Source organism: Bactrocera neohumeralis, chromosome 4 (assembly GCF_024586455.1).
Source record: "Bactrocera neohumeralis isolate Rockhampton chromosome 4, APGP_CSIRO_Bneo_wtdbg2-racon-allhic-juicebox.fasta_v2, whole genome shotgun sequence".
Lineage (NCBI taxonomy): Eukaryota > Metazoa > Arthropoda > Insecta > Diptera > Tephritidae > Bactrocera > Bactrocera neohumeralis.
In genome coordinates, this window is record NC_065921.1 from 42,204,968 (window position 1) to 42,227,473 (window position 22,506).

The window sequence follows — 22,506 nt, forward strand, 5'->3', positions numbered from 1 at the left end:
TTTTACAGTTTTAATGAACTATTTTTTTTTTTTATTTTTTGTTGTCACTTTCGATTTAGTCTCTTTATTTTATCATTAACAATAACAGTACACCGCAAAAAACTAATAATAAAGCACTCAATTGTAAATCATACAGATTCTTGACTCATATTAAGCATAGACATGTCTGCACTAGAGTCTGCGACGTGATATGATGAATCTAAGGGAAGGTCCAAGTCATCGTCGCAAAGCATTTTGCGCATGCGCTCTTTATAGCTGCAAAGTTTAAATATAAAAAAGGCATTTAGAAAAAAAAAAGTTTTTAGAGATCAAAATAGCAAATATTCCTATTGTAAGTCGCATATGCTCACATTTGACTGTCAGGATTATTTTCTTGATTGCGACACTTTTCCAGCTTCTTTTCAATCATTCTTACTTTTTCCTTCGATGGCAGCTCGTATGCCTTAACCATAAAGCGTATTTCTAAAGAGTTATTATTAAATCAATAAAACATGGAATGAATAAAGAAAACAACAAAACGAAACTTACTGCGGACAGCCTCTATGAGCGCGGGCAATTTATCACGCGCCGCCACAAATAAATTTTCAGTGACATAGCTATCTAGATTTTCTTGTTCTTTACTAGCGGCATGCAGCACAGCTGCCAGTGCAATCTATATAAAAACAAATGCAATTGTTTATATGCACACAAAGCAATTTGTTTGCAAAACTGCAGATATTACCTGTGACGGCGCGTATAGCAGACAAGCGTCTGTGAAGAACGTCTTTTCAATAAACTCATCTATGTGTGGTCTCAAACGTTCGGGATTCGACATATTGCTGCGAGTCTATAAATTATATTTAAAACATTAACAAACCTAACAGCAACATAGTTGTTTATAGCAGAACCTTAATATCGATGAGAAATCCCTCGACCGGCCTATAGGGATTATGCACAGTCAAATAATAATTGAGTTGTTGCATCATGAGCAACTCATTCGAGAGTATAATATCCATTGCCTTATTCCGGTCACCCTTTATATTACCCACAAACTGACCAATGGATACATTGAACTCCTCAACTTTGCAGGCTAAATAGACACACGTGGCTCTGAAATAAAACAATTACTTATGAATATGACAGCTGTTATTATTGTATGCCAAACTCACAATATCTCTTTAGGATGGTAATCCATTGGTGTGTTGTTCAGAAAAAAACGTTTGAAATAATGGAATGCAGTGCCGACAACACATTTTGGCATAGGCGGTTCGAAGCGGCGGCAGAAATCATTTAAATACAGTTCATATTGCTTAATTAGTACACGTTCTTCCACAGGCATCAGGAAGAAAGCTTCACGTTGCTCCTGCTACAAGTGCGAAAAAATAAACGATATTCAATTAGGTACAAATCGTATTTGTTGGTCTTGTATATTCATTTACATTCATTTCAGCGCCATGAGTATTGATATAATTAACATTTTGTTGCAAACGTAATTCACTAAGTTGTTGTTCATTTGCAAAAGTCCAAAATTTTTTTTGCGAACTTAAAGGAAACATTTCTTCAACCGACTACAATTTATTTACGCTGCTTCCTCTTCTTTTATTGGCGGTTACAATGACGTGCCTGAGTACAGAGTGATTTAAACGAAACAAAATTGATTTATCAAATGTATTTGCAGCAGTCAGGTTCACAATGCAGAATACCTGAAAAATAACTTGGCAACTTAACTTAATTAAAATAATTAATTGAAAAATTATCGGTATTCAATTTATATTAAGCGAGAAATTTATTATTTACCGATGAAACCTGCTACTTCATACAGTAATCGGGACAGTAAATCACACGCCCACACGCCAAAATTAATTTATAATAATTAAATTGAATATATTTTATAACTTGATCCGTTATAGAGATATTTTGTTCGTTGTACCACTTAACGTGATAGAATGACAAAAATATTCTCATTGCACGCCTTCTTAAGCCCAACCATTAACGACCATCAATCTTTTTAATGACAACTCGGAGTTCCTCGCTTGTGGCTCTCTTTGGATAATATCGCTTATACCACTTTTAAGGAAAACTTGCTAGAGAGTGCTCGGGCTCACTCTCGCTGATGTTGTTACAATTGTTGCGACAAGAACAGAAAATCTCCCCATTTGGACAAAGCCGCCGAATTGACACTCCTTGACCGGATATAAATCAGGGTCAGTTCCGGTTACGAAGGCCGGACTGTCGTTGGAATGAAACCAGTCTACTCTTTTATACTATCAATTTTGATTTATTAAAAATATTAAATATTTTGAATTCGGCCACCTTCTGTTCGTTCAAATAATTAAAAAAATAAATAATAGTTTTTTCGAAACATCAAATTTTAATGCAATAAACAATCACATTTTAATAAAATTCAAAATACTTTGGCAAATTTACAAAATTCTTAGTTATCTAACAAATGGGCACCAACTACCAATACATACCGTGCGCACTACAAGAAGAGCTCCGACGCATCGCCAATGCGATCGTGGCACCGGGCAAAGGTATATTGGCGGCCGACGAATCGCCCGGCTCCATGGAAAAGAGATTTTCACCATATAATTTACCAAACACCGAAGAAAATCGACGTCAATATCGACAACTCATGTTTACGACCGAAAACCTACAGGACTACATATCGGGTGTTATATTGCATAACGAAACTCTCTACCAAAAAGCAGATAATGGCAAGACATTTGGGGATTTGCTGCGACATCGTGGCATAATTGTGGGTATAAAAGTGGACAAAGGCATTGTACCGTTGCCTGGTACCTTGGATGAGGGCACCACAGAGGGTCTTGATGATCTCTACTGCCGTTGTGGCAAATACAAAAGGGATGGTTGTGATTTTGCGAAATGGCGTTGTGTTTTGAAGATCGGCAAACATACACCCTCCTATCAGGCGATCATGGAGAATACGAATATTCTAGCGCGTTACGCCTCGATATGCCAGTCGCAGGGTATTGTACCGATCGTGGAACCAGAAGTTCTGGTCGATGGAGATCATGATATAATTAGAGCACAAAAGGTACGCGATATTTCTACACACATATATTTCCATATTTTAACTATTTTCATGGAAAAAAGGTGACGGAAACTGTTTTGGCCGCTCAATACAAGGCATTGAATGATCATCACGTGTTCTTGGAGGGCACCTTGCTGAAACCGAATATGATACTACCTGGTCAAAGCTCTTGTCGAAAGAATTCACCTGAGGAAGTAGCTTATGTAACTGTGCAAAGTTTTCTTAGAGCAGTACCAGCTGCCGTACCAGGTATGAACACAAGATTTATGACGACTAAGTTCTTCCATATCTAGTAAATTTTGGATCTTAGATATTTTCCGAGCATACTGTGGTCAGAGCATTACCTTACTCATATTATTTGCGGAAAATATTTTATCTAGACACTTTTTATAAACAACTTACGGTCCGTGTACGAATTTCCACAAGATATTACCGTTAAATATTGTATTAGGATGCTTTTCTATCATTACTTTGACCGTCTATTTTCCCCCCTTATGATGCATGAAGCGATCTCTTCAGGGAACTAACTTTCCCTGACTTACTTATTCTTGCTTATTTTTCGATATTTCAAAGAGATATTTCCGGATATCAATTATAGTTTTACATACGTGTCCTTAACTATTGATCGACTTTATCTCTATTTATTTTAAGGTATCGTTTTCCTTTCCGGCGGTCAATCAGAGGAAGAGGCTACAGTGCATTTAAATGCAATAAATACTATAAACTTGAAACGGCCTTGGGAACTTTCATTCTCTTATGGACGTGCCCTACAAGCATCGGCGATGGCAGCTTGGGCTGGCAAAAAAGAAAACATACCACTTGGTCAAGCCGAGCTTAAGAAGAGGGCTAAAGTAAAATAATGCTGAATTTAATGGTTCATAAAACATATTATTAATTCGAAATCTTTGATTACTCTTACAGGCGAGTTCACTGGCCAGAAGTGGTAAATATGTTGCGGGTTCCATACCACCCTTTAAAGCAGAACAAAGTTTATTTGTAGCCGATCACAAATACTAAGAAGCTGAGAATGACACATCACATATTAGCAGATATTTTGACGATACTTAAGCCTTAGCACTAAGAAACTGGAACAATAAAAATTGTATTACCTGAAACGAATATATGTACAACAACGACTTTTTTAACCAAGTATTTATAAAGAATTAAATGATGAGTATCAGCGACGATCGTTTATTTCCGAGTGTTATGGACACCACGTTGTTAGCATAGACACACACCTTTACATACTTTTATTGCTTTATGCCGTAGGATCTTTTATCATGACTGATTTTGACTGTGCTTTGAATTGAATTGTATGTTTCTGGAAGTAAAAATTGGGATAAATCTCTACCTAGCCCTTATCTTTATAGCTTTCTTAAAATCGAGATCTGCAGACGCTTCATAGCACCGTAAATATTAAACCACGTCAACAAAATTTATTACTCCTAAAAACTAAATAACAGGATTTTCAATAGGAACGCTGTAAAAGTAGACCAATAGGAACAGCAAACGACGCCATATTTTTCCGTTCTTTTGACATTCCTCTTCAGTAAGGTTTGCCATTTCGTCATGAAAAGATATACGATCCAACAACTAGTCGAAATTATTAAAATTTACTACCGAAATTCAGAATCAGTGACCTCAACGTTAAGAGCGCTACGTCCTATTTACATTCGTCATAATAAATTTTGAATTCACAGGCACACTACAAAATGTTCCCGTGCCAGTGAGACAAAGAAGTGGCTGTAGTGTCAAGAATATTGCTACCGCTAGCGCACCAATTGAGGAAGACCCAAATCAGTCTCTCAATCGTTGGGCATCTCTGTGACGACGTTGTGGCGAATTTTGTAAAAGATCTTTCCCTACATCCTTATAAGATCAAATTGGTGCAAAAACTGAATTCGGTCGACCACCGGAATGGTCGTATATTCGTGAATCGGGCTGAGCAACAACTTGAAAATGATCCGGATTTTCGACGAAAAATCATTTTCAGCGATGAGACTCCTTTCTGGCTGAATGGCTTCGTTAATAAGCAAAATCCGCACGTACTCCATAAGTCACCATATCATCCTGAAAAATTACGGTTTGGTGCGGTTTATGAGCCGGCGGCGTCATTGGGCCGTAGTTCTTCCATGATGATCAAGACCGGCACGTTATATAATATATTAGGCCCTAATTGGTTTGTAATTGGTTGATATGATCTTTGACAATATTTGGTTCCAACAGGACGGCGCCACAAGCTACACTGTGAATTTCACAATCGATTTATTGAAAACTAAGTTTGGCGTACGTGTTATCTCACGAAATGGTTCAGTCAATTGGCCGCTCCGTCGTGCGATTTGACGCCGTGAGACTATTTCCTGTGGGGCTACGTAAAGTCTATGATCTATGCCAACAAGCGAGCGACGATTGATGAAACTTCGTACGAATATCGAAAGTGAAATTGCAGCAGTATCGGCCGATTTATACTTGCAAACCGTCGAAAATTGGGTTCAGCGTCTGGACTTTTGCAGGCGTGCCCGTGGTAGCCATGCAAAAGAAATCGAGTTCCATACATAATGTCATAGAATGTACTTTCGGAATTATCTCATTATTTTTTGCGACAGTATTCCTTCATATAAGTGATGTTAATGATATTTACGTGTGAGTCTCAATACATTATACTACAAAAATGAATAGGTGTCTTCCACAAATAGTCTTCTAACGTCATTAACTGTTATTTGGGTATGCATATTCGGTATCTTATTAACTTCCTCTTTGAAGTTGGTCGCCTTGTCGTGGCGAAGGGGCTTAAGTAAGAGTAAAGCGTGCATCCCAAAGGAAACGCACTCAAATATAACGAACTAAGAGGGACACCTCTTAATTCCCACAATAGTGATATGGATGAATAAACCCTAGGTTTTACGCCCATCTCCTATTGTGGAAGTATGAGGATACCCGCATCAACACCACCTTAAGCCAAGGTGTCGAGGTACCCGTGCCGAGAACTGAATGGTTATGCGGGGGGTAATAAACAACTAATCGCGAACAGTCCCCTCCGATGCCCGGGCGAGGTCGGAGGTATAAAAGCCTACCGGCATACCGGCTCTGCGGACGAGTGACCAACCCTTTCCGGCTTACTCGTGGGAACAAAAATGAACGTAAACAATAACTCAACAACAGCAACAACAACAACCAAATTGACGACAACAACGACGACTAAGGACATGAATTACAGGAATCCCATTATGGAATGCGAAGAGGACGAATTACTCCCCTCCAGCCAGAAGACGAATAAGAGTACTGCCGGACATACCACCCAAAGTATGCCGGTAGATACAGCAGTGAAAACTGCAAATTTAAGGGAGGAAGTGCCACCTCCAAAGCTGCAGTGAGCACCAACCAAAGTGCACTGGCGACTAACGGAGAAAACAAAAAGAAGCGCAAGAAATCCCAGAATCAGCTGAGAAAAAACCGTTACCAGAGGGAAGTCTTCATACTAGGAAAGATAGCCAAAGACCAGGCAGCCGGTATCCCAGGTGATGAGGCAGAAACAAAGCGTCTCAAATCAACAGTAGAGGAATATGAAAGCTACCTGAAAAGGAAGCAATCAAAACCTCTAGAAGAGAGCAAACAAGAAAGCACTTCACAAAAAAGGAATCGCTCTATCACAGAAATACAAGAAACTCTGCCCAAAAAACCTAGGCGGAGTGAAGGTGAACACAGCAGCATAACAACGGCAAGGCATTTCTGCGATGTAGCCAGGGATAGCCTGCAAGTGGCCATCATAGATGGAAATTCGTCCTCCCCGAGCACTATACAGGAAAGATGAGTGGAGATCGACGTCAGATTGTCGAGTATGTACTCGACAATCCTGCGGATCCTCACCCGGAGTTTGACTCCTCTGAGGCCCTCAGGGGCTACAGGGTCATCAAGTACGCGGACCAGGCCTCGCTAGATTTCCTGACGGGTAGTGCTGCCAAAATCAGCAATGCCTTTGAAGGCCCCCATTTCCGAAGCGACCTCGTACTCGCATTTGGCTACCCCCTCTAGAGGAGCCAGGCGAAAAACTCCTAAGGTGCATCAAGCTGCAAAACAAATCTATACCTGGTATAGATGAGTGGCAGCTGATCAAGGAGGAAAAACCAAATAAAGCAAGTAGACCAATACTCGTGGCCATTTGCGATGAGTCCATTGAGGCTCTCAAGAAGACTGACTACAAAATCAGCTTCGGAATTCGCAAGGCCAGACTTAAAATCTTCCAAGGCGACAAAGCGGTTGACGAAGACGACACGGAAGACGTCAGCCAGTTGCTAAGGAATTTGGGCATCGAAGAAACCCGAGATGCCCAACAACTTAAGATGCGTACAGATAAACCTGCAGCACTCGAAGAGTGCTACAGCAAATCTGACAACCCTCATGAACGAGGGTGGCATCGACATCAGCCTAATACAGGAGCCCTGGGTCAATGAAGACACCATTAAAGGGCTAAACAGCAGCAACTACAACCTTTTTTACACACGGAACAAAGGTAAACCCAGGGCATGCATTCTTATTAATGGAAGTATAATTGCATTTCTTTGTCCTAATTACAGCACAGCAGATATCACAGTGGTGAAGGTGGAACAGAAGGAAAAGCCCTTCTTCTTGGTCTCGGCCTACTTGGCCCATGACGAAGACATACCACCGGCCCCGCTCACAAGACTAGTAGAGGAAAACCCGAAGGAATTTGTCCTAATAGGATGTGATGCAAACGCAAGGCACACTGTATGGGGTAGCTCCAGTATTAACACCACAGGTGAGTCACTCTTGCAGTATATTCTGAATAGTAATCTCAGTATATGCAACAAGGGCGATAAGCCAACCTTTATTTTCCCAAGCTCTGATAGGTTTCCGGGGTGGGAGGAAGTACTGGACCTCAAGCTATCAACAGACACAGACAGTCTCGTTGTGGATAACTGGATGGTATCCGATCAGCCTTCCATGTCGAATCACTCCTGGATACTCTTCAGCATCCGCGAGAAATACAGTGCTCCTCTCACATACCAGAACCCTAGAAGAACAGAGTGGGAAAAATTTAACAGTATAGCAACAAAATGCCTTGAAAAGGGAGGCAATAAGAGTAGATTCAGATGTAGAGAAGTTGGAAAAAATCTTAACCACAACTTTCAATAAATCCACTCCGCTAACAGTTCTTCCTTCCTTCCTTGGTGGAACAGTGAACTCAAGAATTTGAGAATACAACTAAGGAAAGCTTTCAATGAGAGTTTTAGAACCAAAATCTGGTAGCCATATAAAAATATTATGAAAAGATACAAAAAAGCAGTCAGGAAAGCTAAAAACGACTCATGGCGATCTTTCTGCACATCGATAGAAAGTTGCAGAGAAACCGCTAGGCTGAGTAAAATGCTATCCAAAGATCATTTTAATACTGCCTAAATTAGGGCGGAGGGAAGAGATTGGACTTCCTCGGCAAAAGAGTCTCTGGAGACGCAACGCACTTCCCCGGGAGTCAGCAAACACCTTCAACGAGGGTTCAACCAGAACCACCGTTAAACGCAGCTGATTATCGAAGCCAAATAGTAGACAAAAGCAAAATCAAATATGCCATAAATAGTTTTGCACCATTTAAAGCGGCAGGTCCTGACGGGATTATGCCCATAATGCTGCAAAAACTGGCAGAACCAATGGTTCAAAGGCTTGAAAATATAAACAAAGCTAGCATTCAACTATCTTACATGCCAAGAAGTTGGAAAAGAAGTAAAGTTGTGTTGCTTTCAAAACCAAGCAGAAGAACACACGAGAATGCCAAGGATTTTAGACCTATAAGCCTTACCTCCTTTATGCTGAAGGTACTAGAAAGGCTGATAGATTTACACGTAAGAACAATAATGGTGGAGAAGTTATCGAAGTCACATGCGTACATAAAGAGCCGATTAACCGAAACTGCCATTCACGAGGTGATAAGTGTAATTGAAAAATCACTACACCACAAACAATACACCATGGCTGCTTTTCTAGACATAGAGGGCGCCTTCAATAACATAGAAGTAAATGCTATAATTGGTCGTCATCAAAAGGGGGGTCTCTCATCCGATGCTGTGTTTTCTTTTTCATTGGGGGAAAAAAAAACCCTATGCAGGGGATGTTTCGCCTTCTCACATTAGCTCGCCTTCGAACGGATGTTCTTAGGCTACCCAGAGGATACTTGGCCAAAGACCGGAAGTAGTGATCTGCTTGAGCCATGTGTAAAAGAATCGTTTCTGGCCACTCCCAAGTGAATGGCGATCAGAGAACTTTCCTCACTTGCGTGAACTTCTACACATGACTCTAAAGTAAAGTCCTCATGAAAGTAAAGTCCTCTCTCGACGAACAAAAGCTAAACTCTATAAGTCGCTCATAATTCCTCTCCTGCTATATGGTGCAGAGGCTTGGGCGATGGCAGCAACCGATGAGTTGACGTTACGAGCTTTCGAGAGAAAAATTCTGCGAAAGACTTATGGTCCTTTGCGCATTAGCCACGGCGAATATCGCATTCGATGGAACGATGAGCTGTACGAGATATACGACGACATTGACATAGTTCAGCGAATTAAAAGGCAGCGGCTACGCTGGCTAGGTCATGTTGTCCGGATGGATGAAAACACTCCAGCTCTGAAAGTATTCGACGCAGTACCCGCCGGGGGAAGCAGAGGAAGAGGAAGACCTCCACTCTGTTGGAAGGACCAAGTGGAGAAGGACCTGGCTTCGCTTGGAATATTCAATTGGCGCCACGTAGCGAAAAGAAGAAACGACTGGCGCGCTGTTGTTAACTCGGCTATAATCGCGTAAGCGGTGTCTACGCCAATTAAGAAGAAGAAGAAGACAAGGAGCGCCGCCTGGCTATCCGTAAATATAGTTGCTTTATGTATATTCCCGCATGCTCCCGTATTCTTGTAGAAGAATTCTCTAGGTAGTCGCCTTGTCTGAAACCTCGTTTGGTATCGAACGGCTCTGAGAGGTCCTTCCGGATCCTGACAGAGCTTTTCGTGTTGCTCAACGTCAGTTTACACAGCCGTATTAGTTTTGCGGGGATACCAAATTCAGACATCGCGGCATAAAGGCAGTTCCTTTTCGTGCTGTCGAAAGCAGCTTTGAAATCGACGAAGAGGTGGTGTGTGTCGATTCTCCTTTCACGGGTCTTTTCCAAGATTTGGCGCATGGTGAATATCTGGTCGGTTGTTGATTTTCCAGGTCTGAAGCCACACTGATAAGGTTTGTTGACGGTGGGCTTTAATCTTTCACACAATACGCTCGATAGAACCTTATATGCGATGTTGAGGAGGCTAATCCCACGGTAGTTGGCGCAGATTGTGGGGTCTCCTTTATTATGGATTGGGCATAGCACACTTAAATTCCAATCGTTGGGCATGCTTTCGTCCGACCATATTTTACAAAGAAGCTGATGCATGCTCCCTATTAGTTCTTCGCTGCCGTGTTTGAATAGCTCGGCCGGTAGTCCGTCGGCCCCTGCCGCTTTGTTGTTCTTGAGGCGGGCAATTGCTATTCGAACTTCTTCATGGTCGGGTAATAGAACGTCTGCTCCATCGTCATCGATTGGGGAATCGGGTTCTCCTTCTCCTGGAGTTGTGCGTTCACTGCCATTCATCAGGCTGGAGAAGTGTTCCCTCCATAATTTAACTATGCTCTGGGCATCAGTGACTAGATCACCTTTGGGGGTTCTACAAGAGTATGCTCCGGTCTTGAAACCTTCTGTAAGCCGCCACATTTTTTCGTAGAATTTTCGAGCATTACCCCTGTCGGCCAGCTTATCAAGTTCTTCGTACTCACGCATTTCGGCCTCTTTCTTCTTCTGTCTGCAAATGCGTCTCGCTTCCCTCTTCAACTCTCGGTATCTATCCCAACCCGCACGTGTAGTGGTCGATCGCCTTGTCTTCACCCATGACAAATTCCACCATAGTTGACAACTGCAAGAGAGCACTAAGCTCAATAAAAGACAAGCTCCAACTAGACTTGATCTGGGTTCCCGGCCAAAGGAACATTTTCGGTAACGAAAGTGCAGACGAGTTGGCAAAGGCAGGAGCTTTCCTCAACGAATCCGAGGCGGAGCTAATACCAAGCCCGCTAGGATCGATCAGAGGAGAGATCAATAGACAATTTCAATAAGTTGCAAATAACAGGTGGAAAAACATTACAAAATGCGTCATAACTAAACAATTATGGCCAACATATGACAGGAAAAGAACCAACGACTTATTAAATAGGTCAAGAAAAAGTATCTACTGAGTAACAACTACCACAACAGGGCACTGGCCATTTGGGGAACATGCGTCCAAAATGGGTATGCCCTGCAACTACATCTGCCGAGGCTGCGGAGTAGCAGGGAATAAGGAAACAATTTTCCACTTTCTCTGCGAATGCCCAGCTCTAGCACAGATCCGACACAAAAAACTTGGAATCCATCAAGCACCAAACCTTGAATGGATTTCCACTAAAAGCATATCAGACATAAGTAGTTTCATCGAAACCTCAAAATGGTTTGAGAAAGAAGGTGAAACGTAACAGCAGATACAGGAGGTTCTACGAATAGTGTATCAAAATGGCACATCAAGTGCTAATTGAGCCCCATAGATAACAGGGCTGCACTCCTACCTACCTAGCTATCTTATTAACGTATATTAACCATGGGCTCTGAGGTCCTCATATTCTGCATCTGGCATATTCTACATCTGGTAATTATGACCTGATTTCGACTATTTTGGATGTGAGATCACATAGCTTAAATACACTTTGTTTGCAAAGTTGTACTTCGATAACGTGATTGGCTTTGGATTTATATAAACAAAAATTAAATGGAGTTAAATTAAACGTAAAACTTGTGGTATATGGAAAGTAGGCGTGGCTGTAGCACGTTTTTGTCCCTTTTTACAAGCTAATATGAGAAAGTCAAATTAATATCATGTACAAAATATGACTCAAATCGGTTAAGTAGGTTCTTGGGTATAGGATTCCACACCTAGTGTCCAATTCTGACACCGGCTCCTTTGGAGAACTTCCCTACCATCTTGGGTGTCAAATTCAACGTTTCTGACGCTTTTACTTATTGAGTTAACAAACTTTTAGTCATTTTCAACATAACCGTTATATGGGTACTGGGAATAGTTTTCACACTGCATAAAGAAATGGCCAAAAGACTTCTGCCCCTATTGCGGTTTTCAACCCGACTTGGTCGAATTGAAGTTAAGGCAACTCAACTTCAGATCAACCAAACTCTTTTTCGGTATTGCGAACTTCAACTAAGTTCAGTCGAAGTATGATTGGCGTTGCCAACCTAAAAAAGTGAAACTTGACAGATAGTGAAACAGCTAAAATTTTGTAAACGACATATTTAAACAATTGAATTCAGTTGTCGCTGGCGAAAAAGTGAGTAAACATATATAATAAACAATAAATAAAAAATGGATATAAGTTTTGATTTATATTACAATGACGAAAATACTGGGGGCAAAATTGATGTGCTACGTATACGAAAAAGCCTTCGTGATCACTCAAATCCATTGGAGCTTCCAAATGCAAAGTAAGCCATAGTTTTTTCACAATTGAGTTGCTTTTTAATAATATTTGTTACAGATTCATAAGTTATTTTCGATTAACTAACGTCTGCGAGGAACGGCCATACCTCCTATATTAAAATTATGCGCAACTCTGCGTTTCCTTGCTGACGGTGGTTATCAAAAATGCAGTGGAAATGATTTTAACATTGGGTTGGCGCAACCTACGATATCTTTAGTAATTAAAGAGGTTATGAATATAATTGAACAACGTACATATTTGTGCCCAATGGATTAAAATTCAAATGACTGAGGAGGAGCAAAACGCTTCAAAAGTTTCATTTTATTCAAAAAGTGCTTTCCCGGGAGTAGTTGCATCGACGGAACTCATGTTCGCATAATTTCACCTAGAAAAGAAGTGCAACATCTTTATCTTAACAGAAAGGGCTACTACAGTTTAAACGTGATGATTGTATGTATAAAATCTGCATTATATTAGAAACAAAATGAAAAAACAAAATCTTAAAATGTTTAGCTTTGTGATTATAAAATGTCTATTCGGTATGTGGATGCTAGGCATGCAGGCGCAAATCATGACTCTTTTGTTTTCAATGTTAGCGATTTGAAAGTGCATTTACAGAACAACATACAGAATAACACTTGGATCTTGGGTAAGACTTTATCGTATTTATTGCTAAATAAGTGGAGTAATGTAATTTCTGAGGCGACGCTGGCTATCCTCTGCACAAATTTTTAATGACGCCTTATCGCCTTCTTCACCCCAAGCACGCTACAATACAGTACACTCAAAGGTCCGGAATATTGTAGAGCGAACAATTGGTGTACTCAAGAGTAGATTTCGATGTCTTTTATCTGTACGAGGTTTACATTACACTCCTGAAAAGGCTACGCAAATTGTGAATGCTTGTTGCGCATTGCACAATATTTGCCAACACTTTCAAGTGGAATCTCCGGAAGAAATACCATCTACTTCAAATACTACAATGACCAATGATGTTTTGGACATAGCAAGAGAAGAAGAGGATACGGCTCGAATAATTCGCAATAATATTATGACTTCCCTCTAAATAATTAAAATATTTAATTTCATTTATTCTTTCTAATATGCTATTTATTCAGGCATATATTTAAATTTTATTTAAATAAATTCATTAAATAACAATATCACTTCATTTTTTAATGTAAACTTAAACTATGGTACAAACATATAACATATCACTTCATTCCAGAATAATCAAAAATAAAATTAAAAAAAATATTACTTTGTATCTTAAATAACCAAAAAAAATCTTTGCGAAGATTTTAATTTAGCAATTTTGAGGCGATGCACCTCAATTTGAATTTATTGTTTCCAAATTGTTGCTTTCCTCTTCCTACTTCTGGAAACTTCTCCATTAACTCCACCAATTTTTCGAATTGCTTTTTTGTTGCTACTTTATTTTTTCTAAAAATTTATAAAAAATATTAATTAAAATTAATTTAACATTAATTAAAATAGTTATTTTACCCGTTTTACTGCTATTAAGCAGTTGAAGTTTATTTATATACTCGTCAACCCCACTTGTACAGAGTTGAAAACCGCAATACCAAAAAAAGTTGAAGTTCGATCATATTTTTTGACGGATTGAGTTGAAGTTGGCAATACCGAATTTTTAAACTTCGACTGAAATGCAGTTGGGTTGAAAACCGCAATAGGGGCATTCATTTCAGCAATATGGTTGAAATACGTACAATGGTTTGAAATACGTACATATATGCTCATGAAACCTATTAGAAGGCGGGCCACGCCCACTATTTAACATCCTATCCATCACGGTCCGTTGTATCAAATAAAGCATTTGTATTTTTATTTTGGGCTTAGTTATAGCCTTCGCTCAACAGCACTTTGTGGGCGTTGCAATGTCCCGATCCCGCCCATCTGCAATACCTTGCCCCTTTGGGTGTCAAGGAACACAATTTTTACTCAAGTTACGCTGACGGGCAGACAGAAAATCGCCCGCATTTCAACTCCTGGATTCCTCATCATTTATACATGTATGTATACATAATAACGGGTAATTCTTTAGAGGTTGTTTTCAAGATAGACTTGGCGCATTTTTCGTCGAGATCTTAAATTGAAAGCGTACAAAATACAGCTTGGACAAGAAATGAAGCCGGCCAACATTGAAGCGATGACGCCTATTTATGGCTCAATGGGTATATAAACAAGCAAAGTTGTCGCATTTGGGATAAATAGCGACCTAAAAAGAGCAAGCTGCTGCCATTTTATTCAGAAAAAACAACGGTTTGGTGTGGTTTGTGGACCTGTGGACTCATCGGTCCATATTTCTTCAAAATTTATACAGGTGAGAACGTAACCGTCAAAGGCAACCGTTATCGCGCCACGATAACCGACTATTGGATGCCTGAAATTGAAGCTCACGGTCTCGGCGATATTTGGTTTCAACAAGACGGCTCCACTTTCCTGACATCGCGTCAATCGATGGATTTATTGACAAAGCACTTCGATGAGTAGATAATTTCACGTGTTGATCACCAATCCCGCTTCGATTCAGGCCTTGGAGCAAAAGTAGGGAACCACGGAGTTAAAAAAGTAGGGAACCACATACATATATTGATTAATTTTAATTCTGTAGGAACATATTGAGAGGGCATAAAAATAAAACAGTTGAATGCCTTAGAATCCCAATGAACACATTTAGTAACTAGACTAGTACGTGTTCAACAAAGAAAGGTATTGCTGATACTCATCTTCATGATCACATTAAAACAAAGCTGTGAATTGGTTTCGTTTTTTGTCTGTATGAAAATCGCATATTTATATAAGTACATATGTATATACAATACAAATAATTTGCTTAAGCTTGGGATTCATCTGGATCTTCGCCGGCATATGGGTTGTGTGTCTTGTCCTTTACGCGACGCAGAGTTATACCCAGTTTAAGTTCGGAAAGGAAGTCGGTAGCTGGCGGCTTACGTTCGGCGCGTGGCTTCACACCGCTGATTGTGGCTGCTTTCTGATCAACTTTCTGTGGACGACACAAAAACAATAATAGAGTTAAGAAACAAAACGTGTTCGTTTATAACGGTATGCCATACCTTTAATGCTACACCCTTCCGTATACTATCTAACAAAGCACCTCGCGCATCACCGATATCATTATTTTTAGTTGCAGGCACCGTTGGTTGTCTGCTACCCTTCGCAGCAGAGTTTAGTGCAGGTGGTGGTGGTGGCATTGGTGCACCACCAGTAAGAGGTGGCGGCGGCGGTGGAATAGGTGCACCACCACTAAGAGGTGGCGGTGGCGGTGGAATAGGTGCACCACCACTAAGAGGTGGCGGTGGCGGTGGAATAGGTGCACCACCACGAAGAGCTGGTGGTGGCGGAGGAATAGGTGCACCACCACTAAGAGCTGGTGGTGGCGGAGGGATAGGTGCACCTCCAGTAGGAGGTAGTGATAGCGGTGGAATAGGCGTACTACCAATAGGAGGTGGTGGAGGTGGTATAGGAACACTAGAAACTACATTTTGTTTAGCTGACGGCGGTGGTGGTTGAGGTTTAGGTGCTCCCACTTTAGAAGCTCGAGCAGCAAATGTTGGCTTCAGCGTAGGCTTTGGTGGTGTGGGTGGTCCAGTAAGCTGTTTTCTACCACCAACACTTGCATAACCTCCGACGCCCGCGTTAATTTTCAGGTTATTTTGTTTATTTACTGGTTTTATGGAAGCATACAAATTGCTATCGCTAGGTGTCGGCGGCGTTTTAGAGCCGGCATTCGTTCTTCCATATATTTGACTATCAGCAGTATCTTCTTCAGTTTCCCATTCATCGAGGCTGTACAAACTTTGATTGGAATGGTAAATTACTGACGATTTTTTATTGTTTGCTTGGACAAGAGATGGAGGTGGTGGCTGTAGTGGTGCATCAGTGATTGTTGTCGGTTTTACAGATGGTGGTGGAGGAGGCGCTTGCCTTAAAGTCAGCCTCGGTTGCACAAAGGTTTGCCGCGCTGTTGCTTCCACTTCAGTCTTGTTGCTATAAATATCTTCGATGGAAGGAAAATCCCTGGGGTCGGCGAAACTCGCAGCTAATATGTTCAAACTTGACTGTGTATTTGTGGCTGTCTTTAACGGCACATTTGAATTTGGAGGTAGTGGTGGTGGCGGTACCGCTGCTGGGGTTGGTTGTGGTTTGGTAACCGGTACAGTCGTTAAGACTGAGTTTGTTGGTGGTGGTGGCGGGGGCGCATGCATTGATTTTTTCGATCGTGAGAACCTCGGTGAGGTGATTAGACCATAATCACTGGCAGAAGATACAGTAGCGTACTTTATATCGGGTAGATGATGACTGGCTGTGCCATTAACATTACGCTTAGATGGCTACAAGTACAAAAACGTATTTTCTATTAAGGAAATTTCGACTGATATTAAAATCTCACCATCCAAGTAAACTTTGATTGCACGATATTTTTAATGATTTCCTGCTTGCGCATGCCTTTCAAGTCCTCATCCGTTATGCCGCGTTCCAGCATATATTTCCTCAATACATTATCATTCATGGTCATGGTAAGATCAAATGCATTGCGCGTCCGATCTCGTGTCATATCGCCAGCTATGTGTTGAAAGTTCATCGGGCCACTTATCTCGTATTTGGAACCCTTAATGCTGGTCACAAATGTTGAGGGCGAAGGCGGTGTAGGAGGTGTCGGCTCATATCGACGCGGTACAATGGGACTACTTTTTTCCAAACTTTTTAAGCTATTACTTGACGAAGATGCGCTCACAGTGGCGTATCCCAGTGTTGGCGGCGGAGTCGAGCTGTTGTTGCTTGTGGCGCTGACTTTGCGTAAAGGCGGTGGTGGTGGTGTACGACTACTAGTTGTTGCTGTTGATGATAAATTATATGGCGATGGCGAAGTCATTGTGGAAGGCTGAAAAAAGTCGAGTCTGTAAAGTGAACTTTTTTAAACATGAAAATTCAAAGCTTTTCAAAAATGTAGAATACAGCTCAATATGAAAAAGGGACAGAGACTCCGACTTCAACGTCTCGATAACTTACGACCATGCCGCGAAGGAACAGAACTGACGAATCGATCAAAGCAAAAGAGGAGGTTAGACTATTCAAAAAAAAAACGTTCCTACGTTAACAGAACAGACTCGAATTTACAACGTAATGAAACGAACGATCACTTGGAACCGGCATATATATTTCAGAGCTAAATCTTTTTCGTGTATCCATCCGAAACTTATAAACTTTCTCTATGACATAATTTATTTATCTACAATATACATATATATGTACATACATGGATATCCACATACAAGAGTATTTTGAGTAACAGCCGAATAATTTCGAAGCAACTTGAGTTAATCGCTGATATGCGTTATGGCATTTACTAGCACAATAAAAATTTATCAGTTTGTGATATGAATTGATAAAGTGAATAATTATTAATAAAAGGTTTGCTATAATTATATTTCTTACTAACAGTTATGGCATATCCTCTCAACATATAATGAGTTGTATAGTCCAACCGTAAACTCTTATAAAAACATATGTATGTATGTGACCCCGCACATAGAAACCCGGCTAGTGTGTCAAAATGTCGATTATCGGCGAGCAGCAACAATAGAAAGCGACAGCCAAAACAATGAGCGTTCGACTACCATGACAATACTCAGACGGCTTCATTCTGCTAAACTATACAAACATAGTAACGAAGAAGGAGGAAGAAGGAGAGAGAACACGTGCTTCACATCTTTCAACGCCTCTCGTGAAAAATCCTGTTTTGACACACTAGCCGGGTTTCTATGTGCGGGGTCACATATGCTTACATGCCTTTGGGTGTGGGAAATATATATTGTTTCAATGAAAAGTATCATCCACAATCAAAGTATATGTACTTTTTCTAATAGCATTTTTTTGACAGATCATGGGTGAGTTGTGTCAAGCTGTCATGTTATTTTTGTTGAGTATTGTTTGGCATTTCATGATGGAAAGACTTCCGCTGAACAACGTTTACAAATCGTTCAACTTTATTACGAGAATTCACGTTCTGTAAAGTATGCTCTTCGCTCAACCTATAGTCAACATAATCGGTCTACTGAGCATACTATTTCCAACACCAAAACCCATCTTGAAACCCATATTTCATTATTGGGTAATATTTGACCGAATAAACCACGTCCAGAACGCAGTGAAGAAAATTTAGCAGCCGTAGCTGTGAGTGTCCACGAAGACCGTGGAGAGCCGATTCGGTGCCTTTCGCAACAACTCAGACTGGCTTATGGAACGACTTGGAGCATTTTACGTCGCAGTCTTAAATTGAAAGCGTACAAAATAAAGCTTGTGCAAGAACTGAAGCCGATCCACCTTCCTAAGCGACATGGCTTCGGTCTATGGGCTCTTGAAAAGTTCCAAGAAGAACCGACGTTTTCGATCCAAATTTTGTTAAGCGATGATGCCCATTGCTGGCTCAATGGGTATGTAAAGATACAAAATTGCAACATTTGAGACTAAGAACAACCTGAAGAGACTCAAAAGCTGCCTTTTTATTCAGAAAAATCAACGGTTTGATGTGGTTCGTGGGCCGGTGGAATCATCGGTCCATATTTCTTCAAAAATGTGGCTGGTGAGAACGTAACCGTCAAAGGCGACCGTTATCGCGCCAAGCTAACTGACTATTTGATGCCTGAAATTGAAGCAGTGACGTTTGGTTTCAACAAGACTACCCCACTTCTCACTCATCGCATCAATCAATGGATTTATTTAGAGAACACTTCGGTGAGCAAATAATTTCACGTTTTTGGACTGTCGATTGCGTACCAAGATTGTGTGATATCACATTGTTAGAATTCTTCCTGCATCGGGATATATAAAATCTAAAGTCTATGCGGACAATCCCGCTTTAATTCAGGCCTTGAAGCAAAATAGCGCGCATGTCATTCGCAAGTTGTCAGTCGAAATGCTAGAACGAGTCAACGAAAATTGGACTCAATGGATGGAACATCTGAGACGAAGCCAACACTTGAAAGAGATCTTCACAAAATAAATGCCAAAGAATGCTCCTTCGAATTATAGAAAACATTCCCCATTAAATTTAAATTTTCTGTGTTTTTTCTTTAAAAAGGTGGGGAACCTCGAAATGGATCACCCTTTACAATGACTGTTTTTCTTTAATGCGGAATGTCAGAACTACTGCCACTAGGAATAACGTCACCAAAATCCATGATCTTGCTTTGGCAGACCAAGTGCCAAGATAATACGCATCCCAAAAGGCCGCGTGAGGGGTATCTTGCATGAAATATTGGGCATAAAAAAGATGTCTGCTTACTTCGCATAACAAGCGCAACTATGAGGCCACTACACAGCAGTGGGTATCGCTGTATAAGCGTAATCCGAAGGAGTTTCTTTGTCGTTCCATAACCGTCGACGAAACATGGTTTCACAGATTAAAGAAGATGCAACTTCACTATATCAAGAGTATTGAGCTAAATTAAGACTATGTTTACAAATAAATTGCCATTTTCAAAATTAACTAGTACGATATTACCTTCCTTCCGAATTATAAAGCTGTACCGATAATAAATTTTTGCTTCTTACTTCAACAATATTAATAGCTCTTGTCGTTCTACCTGATATGAGTGATTAGTCATTGGGAGATTCCACAAACAGTTTCAAAAAAACAAACCTACTTACATATGTAGTTAACCGAGTGAGTATTGCTATATTTCCAGACGACCTACACTGGCTTTCATTGTTTCGACCAACAATCTTTTGACCGCGACGCTAAAGTGCAGATAACAGTTCGAGAGCGAACACTTAAAACAAAGAGCCATTGATATCACGGAGAGATTGAATTTTAAACTTGTGAGTGAGAAGGGTTTGACCAAACGTATCAGTTCTGCGTGTTTAGTTCTTTCAATTATTCGTTCAGAGGAATAAAAGAAAATTGTTCTTAAGAAGGATTATATTTATTTTGATACTCAGTTGATATTCGAGATTAACAAGGAAAGGAAATTTCTCTTCAGTTTTGGAATATATGGTATAGATCACAAATAAAAAGGCCACCCTATAGATATGATATCATAGATGAGATAATATACCTCACTAAATTTGTATACCCTGAATAAAATATGTGAAGTTTGCCACGAAGTTCGTAACACCCAGAAGGAAAAGTCGGAGATCCTTTCAAATACATATACATATATGTATATACATATAATGTATAAATGAACAGCTTTACGAACTGAGTCGATTTAGCCATGTCGGTCTGTCTGGCTGTATGTACGCGAACTAGTCCCTCAGGCATTCAGATACCGTTCAGAAATTTCGCAAACGTTCTGTTCTCCATAAGAATCTGCTCATTTATCGGAACCGATATCGGTCTTGTATTGAAATTTTTATTTTTAGGGGGTATTATCGTAGGCGGTGTCTACGCCAATAAAGAAGATTATAACTTCGCTGCAACGTAAGCTCACGTTACTTCTTGTTTTTTTTTTATTATTTGAACCAAGTAATTCCTTAAAATTAATGTACTTATGCAATTATTACCATCCAATATCCAGGCATTTTGTTGCTCTTAATGATATCGTAGATGAAGGCACGTCGCTGTTCGGGTGTCAAGTACTCAATTTCGTCGGATAATCCCGCTTTACGCAAATACAGTCGCAAGGTCTCGTCCTCACCGATGCCATCGAGTGCAAAGGTTCGTTTGAATTCCACCGACTCGGTGCCCTCCATGTGCTGGAAGTCGTTCGGTGAACTAATGTAATTGTCATCCATATTCGTTTACGCCAACCAAAACGTTTCAAGAAAAAATATTACGCATAAGTACATACAATATACATACATATGTATGTATAACAGTTGCGGTTGCCAATTTGTCTTAAGTGGGAGTTGGGTATTTAAGACTTATGTGATAAACGTAGGTATGCAGTTATATACAAAACAAAGTAAATAAACATTAGCTTTGTGAAAGAGGTAAGCATACGAAAATATCTAGAGTTTATTGATAAGGCGTCGATTTTATCAGCGCAAAATTAATTTACGATGAGTGAATACGAATATCATTTTAAGGTGATTCATTTTACTTAGACATTTTTACGTTCTTATGTTACAGTTGCTTTAAGAAACTCTTCATGAAATTATTATTTTCACAAAAACACTGCGAATTTTATGAGTTTTTGTTCAGAGCACCGATTTTGAGGTTAAGTTAAAAAATATTTTGCTTAGATTTATAAATTTGGAATTGTGTTCACGATTCCGCAATCGTATTCAAGTACCAATATGATACTCAACCGATGTTTTGCATTACATAAGTATTAAGTAAAGAATCGATTAAAACGGCGTAATCGATAACATTAACCGTCACACTTTTAAATATTCGTAATTCATAGCTGTGGAAACAAACAATGAGCCATTATTTCACCGTTATTAAATACGCACTAAATACTACGAATTATATGTGTACGCCCTGAATACGTAATATCGACTGACTTCCAATTTCAGTTAAGGAAAAGTATTACGAACATGTCAATAAATTCACAAATTTCTTTAGTTATCAATTCCTAATCTCAATTATATTCTCTTGCTTTTGCACGTTTAGCACGTTTGTATTGTTTGTGTTTGTATTTGTATAGCTTACAGTATTAGCTGCTTGTTCTTCTTTCAACCTTTTTTTTATTTACTCGTTCCATTTTTGTACAGGTGAGCTTTCTTATCAGCGCTGATATCGAAGCATTTTAATACCGCTCACCTAGATCTTATCGCACAGAGTTATGAAAATAATAATAGCAATGAAACTATTGAGCATAGCTGAGTATAAATTGTTTGAGAAGGAGCCGTACGCTCTATATAACTTTTATTGGAATATCCATATATAAGGATGTAAGCAGTTAGAAAAGTTGCAAATTTCTTTATGA

The 22,506-nt window shown here is 40.0% G+C and overlaps 3 protein-coding genes and 1 long non-coding RNA gene across 4 annotated transcripts; 2 read left to right on the plus strand and 2 right to left on the minus strand.

The window, feature by feature from the left end:
• Positions 1-8: 8 nt before the first annotated feature.
• On the minus strand, positions 9-1,583 carry LOC126755887 (cyclin-H). Its single transcript, XM_050468607.1, has 7 exons — positions 1,419-1,583; positions 1,149-1,345; positions 888-1,089; positions 722-826; positions 529-652; positions 351-462; positions 9-255 (listed from the first exon to the last, which is right to left on the minus strand). The coding sequence occupies exons 1-7, from the start codon at positions 1,533-1,535 to the stop codon at positions 129-131; spliced, it is 984 nt and encodes a 327-aa protein (XP_050324564.1). The 5' UTR covers positions 1,536-1,583; the 3' UTR covers positions 9-128.
• Positions 1,584-2,318: 735 nt separating this feature from the next.
• On the plus strand, positions 2,319-4,141 carry LOC126755886 (fructose-bisphosphate aldolase-like). Its single transcript, XM_050468606.1, has 4 exons — positions 2,319-3,037; positions 3,097-3,283; positions 3,686-3,885; positions 3,956-4,141. Exons 1-4 carry the CDS (start codon positions 2,429-2,431, stop codon positions 4,049-4,051), a joined length of 1,092 nt encoding a protein of 363 aa, XP_050324563.1. The 5' UTR covers positions 2,319-2,428; the 3' UTR covers positions 4,052-4,141.
• Positions 4,142-12,974: 8,833 nt separating this feature from the next.
• Positions 12,975-13,333, plus strand: LOC126755890 (uncharacterized). Its single transcript, XR_007666526.1, has 3 exons — positions 12,975-13,036; positions 13,100-13,235; positions 13,289-13,333. It is a non-coding gene; the product is annotated as an uncharacterized LOC126755890 (long non-coding RNA).
• Positions 13,334-15,371: 2,038 nt separating this feature from the next.
• LOC126755882 (uncharacterized) lies at positions 15,372-22,078 on the minus strand. The gene is made up of 4 exons (XM_050468602.1): positions 21,137-22,078; positions 17,022-17,513; positions 15,685-16,962; positions 15,372-15,614 (listed from the first exon to the last, which is right to left on the minus strand). The coding sequence occupies exons 1-4, from the start codon at positions 21,365-21,367 to the stop codon at positions 15,444-15,446; spliced, it is 2,172 nt and encodes a 723-aa protein (XP_050324559.1). The 5' UTR covers positions 21,368-22,078; the 3' UTR covers positions 15,372-15,443.
• Between the last annotated feature and the right edge of the window lie 428 nt (positions 22,079-22,506).

Bases quoted from the DNA above. Each gene is read 5' to 3' on its own strand.
- LOC126755887 (XM_050468607.1), bottom strand. From the start codon at position 1,535: ATGTTTCCTTTAAGTTCGCAAAAAAAATTTTGGACTTTTGCAAATGAA. The intron at 827-887 runs GTTCTGCTATAA...TATAATTTATAG, and splicing joins GATTTCTCATCGATATTAAG to ACTCGCAGCAATATGTCGAA. The intron at 653-721 runs GTAATATCTGCA...GTTTTTATATAG, and splicing joins TGCTATACGCGCCGTCACAG to ATTGCACTGGCAGCTGTGCT.
- LOC126755886 (XM_050468606.1), top strand. From the start codon at position 2,429: ATGGGCACCAACTACCAATACATACCGTGCGCACTACAAGAAGAGCTC. The intron at 3,038-3,096 runs GTACGCGATATT...CATGGAAAAAAG, and splicing joins ATATAATTAGAGCACAAAAG to GTGACGGAAACTGTTTTGGC. The intron at 3,284-3,685 runs GTATGAACACAA...ATTTATTTTAAG, and splicing joins AGTACCAGCTGCCGTACCAG to GTATCGTTTTCCTTTCCGGC.
- LOC126755882 (XM_050468602.1), bottom strand. From the start codon at position 21,367: ATGGATGACAATTACATTAGTTCACCGAACGACTTCCAGCACATGGAG. The intron at 17,514-21,136 runs GTAATAATTGCA...GACTTTTTTCAG, and splicing joins AAATGCCTGGATATTGGATG to CCTTCCACAATGACTTCGCC. The intron at 15,615-15,684 runs GTATGGCATACC...TGTCGTCCACAG, and splicing joins GGAAGGGTGTAGCATTAAAG to AAAGTTGATCAGAAAGCAGC.